A 6575-nucleotide genomic window follows, 5' to 3' on the forward strand; every position below is an offset into this window, starting at 1 on the left:
ATTTATGATGCCCTGACAGTCTTCGTCTATCACCATGCACTCATCGCATTCGATGATGAGTTTGGTTGCCTCATCAGTCATGGTTGGGGTTTGTGCTGTAACAAGCGCAGATAGATCGACACTAATATTGTGTGTCGATGTGGAAGCGTTATAAGCAGAGCCTGGGAGGTGGTCGTGTAATGGGAACTGTTCAGGGTTATAAAAAACCTCGTCCTGAACCTCTTTCTGTAAATCTTCAGAATAGAGTTGTTCCAAAGCTTCTTCAAGAATTGAAGCTGATTTTTGGAAGGATGGTATGGGGGAATAATTATCCCAATCTAGTTGCTGTGGGGCTAGCTCAAACTCTTCAGTATCTGTAGGGGTTGTGGGGGTTTGTGGTGAAAGGCCGTTATACGGATGTATAACGGGAAAAGTTACCAGTGGATCAACAGGTGAGGAGGGTAAGTGGGGGGCTGCAAGTAGTTGGGGAGCTGCAGGGGGTGTAGGGAATCCTCGGATAGGTGACGGGGATGGGCTACGGTGGTGGCTGTTTTGGCCTGGGGGGGTGCGACTAACGCTGGGCCTGAGTGAGGAAACGACGGGCCTAGAGTTGCGGTCAACCGGTTTTTGCCGTTGAAGTAGCGCTTTTTTTGTTTTAAGGAGTTTTTTGGCGCGTAATTCAAACGGGGTGTTGAGTTTATGTTTTTTGGCTAAAACTCTGACGGTTTTAGGCCGACGACTCGCAACAGTCGCAGAGTCGGATTGTGAACGTTTGGTGTGAGACGGGGTGGGGTGTGAGTTAGATGGATGATAGAGGGTGTTATGCCTTGAGCGTGTAATTGCTCCGGGCGGTTTAGTGAGGAAAATCTCCTTCATTGACCACTGAATGCTATTGTTAATTTATTTATTTAAATTATAACCTCTCTTTAGCTTATATTTTTTTTTTTTTTTTTTGGTATTTTGGATATTGTTTTGTTCCAACAAATAAGTGCTAATGGATGAACCTTCAACAGCTTTTTGTTGTCTTTGGTATGATGCGGGTAGGCAGGGGCCGCAAGCTAACAGGGAGGTGATAGGAAAAAAGGGAGGGGGGTGATCAGGGGCGAATTATTTAACAAGCGACCTCGTTAAATAAGAGGACAAAAAGTTTGTCCTATGGGTGGGTGGCACTTAGTTGTAAAGCACCTCAGCAGCTGTCCAGAATTAACAGTCCGTATTAACATCAATGTCTGGGTAGGATGCTGTATCCCCCAAGATGGAATAGGACTTACAGATTGGCTAGTTATAGAGCAGCTTTAGCAATAATAAACTACCTGGGTCTGTAATGCAGGGAAGATCAAATTTATCACAATCTCACCAGAGGTTATCCAAAGGGTGCAGGGGGCCAGGACGGGAGTACGGTTAGGGTCTCCAGGCGGGGCCTCAGGGCATTTAATGGAGTCTGGAATTATTGGAAGGTCTTGATGTTTAGGCCTAAACAAATAGAGTTATATTTTGGGAAATTTGGTGGAAACCTAAACTTCACCCGGCCTAAGCTATTGTCCTATCCTCCCCCCAATTACATTATTTGTTAATAGGGAAAGGTGGAAAGGTTAATAATTTGAAGAACTAAGCTGTACCTGGATGTTAATTCTGGACAGCTTAGTTTTTCAAAGAGCCGGCAGACATTATAATTAAGCGGTCTGAAAAATGAAAATCTTTTGTTTGCTGTTTGCAACCGCGAAATTAGAATGTCTGCCGCAGTGAGCCGCAGGCAACCCGTTGTTCTTCTCAGTGGACTGGTGGCCTGAAAGTGTACATACATTAGTGTACATGACAGGGATAGATAATAGTTATTTATCCCATCGTATTATAGACAGCTTTCCTCGGATATTAACATGAACAGTTATAAGATCTTAACAATTTTTGTTAGCCCCGAGGGGCCGAAGCACCTTTTTCACAAAACTAGTTTTAATTTTAAGATTTTTGTTTGAATATTCGTGGAATATTTTCTGTAATATGGTGCTAAGCAATATTTTTTAAGTATGGCGGAGAACCGGTTCTAATTCAACGGATATCAATCAAATCTTAGGTATGAGAGCTGTTCTTGCACGAAGTGTACCTGCCAGTGGTTCAAGGAAGTGGAGAGCAATACTGAAGGTTCTACCATGCAGGAAGGTCGCCACAGAGGATCCAGTCTAAACGCAGCTCCCACCTACCCCTACGGGGGGTTCAAGAAGGGCTAACTCCCCATCTTGGTAGAAAAACATAGTTACTGAAATGTTTACGAATCAAAACCAAATATTACCTGACCAAAGTGCACAAGAAGCTTCAGAAATGGAGAACAGGATGGCTGGCTGGCAAACCCAACGTGGACCAGACAGGCGGATGATCTTGAGCACAAGGTCTTCAGTTAGGATAGGATGCTGGAATGTTCAAACAATGTTTCAAGCGGGGAAAACCGAAATAGTGTTAAATGAAATGAATAGGTACAATGTTCAAATTCTGGGATTAAGTGAGTCAAGGTGGATAGGAACAGGTGAAGAAAACCTCAGAGATGGTGTCAAGCTACTTTACTCTGGTCACAGTCAACTAAATGCTAAACATGCCCAAGGAGTTGCATTTATGCTATCTAAAAATGCACAAAAATCACTCAAAAGCTGGGAACCCCATGGACCAAGAATCATAGAAGCATTTTTCAAAACCTCCATGAAAAATATTAATCTGAGGGTTGTCATGTGCTACGCTCCAACAAATGAAGCTGAAGATTTAGCTAAAGACAACTTCTACAGTAAGTTGGAGAGTGTGATTCAAAAAAAGTACTCAGCTAAGGATATCCTTATCCTTATGGGTGATATGAATGCAAAAGTTGGAGACAATAATGATGGTTATGAAAGAGTAATGGGTAAACATGGCCTTGGAACTATGAATTAGAATGGTGAACGGTTTGCTGACTTTTGTCTGGAGAACAACCTGGTTGTTGGAGGCACTGTTTTTCCTCACAAAACAGTCCATAAATATACATGGACATCACCTGGTGACAGAGTTAGGAACCAAATTGACCATATCTGTATTTCCAAGAGACTCAGAAGATCTCTTTTAGATGTAAAAACTAAGAGAGGTGCTGATTGTAACTCAGACCATAACCTAGTCACAGCAAAAATACAGCTAAAACTTAAATTTATGAGAAATGAAAATTCCTACAGAGAGAAGTACAATTTAAATAAACTAGTCAATCCTGAAGTCAACCATGAATTTACATTGAAACTTACAAATAAATTTGCAATTCTGACAAATAACATAGATACAGATGACGAAGATGATGAAAACTCTACCAACAACTTAGATACTGTTGAAACAACATGGGAGTACATCAAAAAATCCTACAATGAAGTATGCAAAGATGTTTTGGGTAAGAAAAAAAGAGAGGAGGAAGAATGGCTTTCAGTTAATAGTCTGAATCTTATTGAACAGAGAAAAGAGTTAAAGTTAAAACTCTGCAACTCTGACAGCTTGGAGCTCAAAGAATCCTACAGAATCCTGTCAAAAAGAATCAAAAAAAGTGTCAGGAGTGATAAACGGGACTACATTGATGCACTTGCTACCAAGGCTGAAAGTGCCGCAGCAAGAAATGATTCAAAAGAAGTCTACAATATCACTAAAAAGCTTATCAATAAGAAAGCATCCTCCACCCCTCTCATAAAGGATAAAGAAGGAAATACTCTCTCATCCTTTGAAGAACAGCAAGCCAGATGGGTTGAACATTTTAATAATGTTTTGAATCGGCCCCCTCCAGTAGGTAATATCAATATCCCTGATATCGATGAAGACCTTGCTGTGAATGTGGCTGCACCTACAAAAGAAGAAATCCTTAAATCAATTAGCTCTCTAAAAAATGGTAAAGCAGCTGGTCCTGATGATATACCAGCAGAAGCCATGAAAGCCAGCCAAGAGGTTTCTGCAGATGCAATAGAAGTACTTCTCAAGAAAATTTGGAGGAAAAACGAGATCCCTCAAGACTGGAAAGATGGACATCTTACTGTCCTTCCTAAAAAAGGAGATCTATCCATCTGCGATAATCACAGAGGCATAATGCTTCTGTCAGCTCCTGGCAAAGTGCTTAGCAAAATACTGCTAGAAAGATTAAAATCTGCCATTGACCAAAAACTAAGGAAAAACCAAGCAGGATTCAGGTCAGGAAGATCTTGCTCAGACCAAATAGTAACACTAAGAGTTATTATTGAACAATGCTTAGAAATGAGAAAACCCTGTATTATTAACTTTGTTGACTACCAAAAGGCATTTGATAGCTTGGACAGGAACACCTTATGGAAAATACTGGCCTTCTATGGTGCCCCCAGAAAGATTATTGATATAATTAAATGCATGTATGATAATCAAAATGTTAAAGTTCTCTTCAAAGGCAAGCTCTCTAACTCTTTTATTGTACTAACAGGAGTTAGACAAGGCTGTCTATTGTCACCATTTCTATTCCTCCTTGCAATAGATTTCATTCTAAAATATTGCAATACTGGAAATGGCTTTCCTTGGGCTGGAGATGAAGAACTGGATGACCTAGATTTTGCCGATGATCTAGCAGTAATCTCTGACTCAGTTAACAAGATTCAAGACAAAACCAACGAAATCAAAGATAGATCAGAAGCAGTAGGATTACTAATCAATGCAGCTAAAACTAAGATTTTAAGAATTAACATTGACGACAATACACCTGTTCTGTTGAATAATGAGGAAATTGAAGCTGTAAACAGCTTCACATATCTAGGAAGCATTGTCAACAAAGAAGGTGGAACTGAAGAAGATGTAAACAGCAGACTAAAGAAAGCCAGAAATGCGTTTGGAATGCTTACTAAAATATGGAGATCAACACACATCAGAACAAATACAAAAATCAAAATATTTAACTTAAATGTTAAGTCTATTCTATTATATGGATCCGAAAGCTGGAGTCTTACTAAGAAACTAGAATCAAAAATACAAGTTTTTATAAAAACCTGTATCAGAAGAATATTAAAGATATTTTATCCACAAGTTATTTCTAATACTGACCTCTGGAACCTTACCAAACAACCCCCCGTACATACGCAAATTAAGAAAAGAAAATATAGATGGATAGGACATACTCTGCGGCGATCTATAACCGAGGTACAAAGAGAAGCTTTGACCTGGGAACTAGAAGGCTCCAGGCGGCGTGGTGCACCAAAGCTTACCTGGAGACGCAAGCTCACATCTGAACTCAGAGAGCTAGACAAAACCTGGGAGGAGATTGAAGCCTTGGCACAAGTCAGAACATCTTGGCGAAGATTCGTGAACAGCCTAAGTCCCCCTGTTGGATAATATGGCTGTAAGTAAGTAAGCAATCAAATCTTAATAATTTATAAAAAAAAAACGATTGAAGAATCGGCAAAATGAATAAATGTTTTAGACTCTATGGAATTTGATTGAGACAAACAATTCTAAGTGAAAATTTCCCATCAACCCTCTTTCCTTATTTCTCTTCTTCTTACCCACTTCCCATCAGCTATATCAAAAAAACAAGTTTTACGCCAACTCTACCCCAACATAAATATTTAATTTTCGGTTAATTTCAAATGGAATTGATTGGCTGAATAGTAGCCCCTGAGATATTTAAGCAAAAACAATGCCCTAAAAATGATAAACATCAAAAGTATATTTATTCCTTCTTTAGCCTTTTATATTTTAGTGTTTTTTCAACCTATTTGCTTACTCCTGATTCTAATCTTTTTTAAAAACTTTTCCCAAAATTAATCTGATATCAAACATATTTAGGTTAAATTGTTGCAGGGACGCTTGCCTGTAAAGATTTTACAAATAGAAAATGAATTAAAACAAGGATGACAACATCCATAAGTAGCGAAGCACAAAGAAATATGTATAAGAATTTAAAGATTAGTTGTCTGACCGCCATTGATGTTATCAGGAGATTTAATTTTTATATCTATAACTGAAAAAAATTTTAATCGGACCATAAACACCAAAGATATAGAGAATAAGTGAAAAATACAAAACTAGCCTAAAACCTGCTAAAAAGCGGTCAGATCGCCATTGCTGTTTTATAGTTAACCCATTAATGACAATAGGGTCTTAAACGACGCACAAATTTAAACCTATACTATCACTCTATTTTTTTATGCTGTCCTTTTTAAATGTTTGTAAATAACTGAATAGAGCTTCAAGTTTTGTCCTCTACATTGCTTGGCCTCTCACTTCATTCGATGACCAGATGAAATCATATTTTCATGGCAGAAGTGGAAAAAATAGGAAAAAATTTCCACACCAGGCCTAACTTTTTTCTTTTAAAGAATTAAAACATACTTATTATAATTAATTATAGCATTTGTTATATATTTTTAGTTTCTGCTAAGTTTTCTTTGATGTTAGTAAGTTTACATACTGTTTTTTGATAAATTGTTGTGCGTCGTATTCGACGCATTCGGACTAATCATTTTAGCAATTGCGTCCTTTTTGACCTTATAGGACTAATCATTTTAGGATTTTATTGTATAATCTCCTATAATCTACTAGTTGCTACGCCCCTAACCTCTAGGACGTGTGGGGGATGTCAGGAAAATAGCTTA

General features: G+C 38.5%; 1 protein-coding gene across 1 annotated transcript; it reads left to right on the plus strand.

Moving 5' to 3' along the window:
* The first annotated feature begins 2295 nt into the window (after nt 1-2295).
* Nucleotides 2296-2892, plus strand: LOC145332526 (protein CFDP2-like). The gene has a single exon (XM_080177525.1). The coding sequence runs from the start codon at nt 2296-2298 to the stop codon at nt 2890-2892; it is 597 nt and encodes a 198-aa protein (XP_080033651.1).
* The last annotated feature ends 3683 nt before the right edge of the window (nt 2893-6575 follow it).

This window comes from Acartia tonsa, chromosome 11 (assembly GCF_053477335.1).
Source record: "Acartia tonsa isolate MP-2025a chromosome 11, ASM5347733v1, whole genome shotgun sequence".
In the NCBI taxonomy this organism is placed as follows: domain Eukaryota; kingdom Metazoa; phylum Arthropoda; class Copepoda; order Calanoida; family Acartiidae; genus Acartia; species Acartia tonsa.

What these genes read in the sequence shown, in the direction of transcription:
- LOC145332526 (XM_080177525.1), top strand. Translation starts at nt 2,296, where the DNA reads ATGGAGAACAGGATGGCTGGCTGGCAAACCCAACGTGGACCAGACAGG.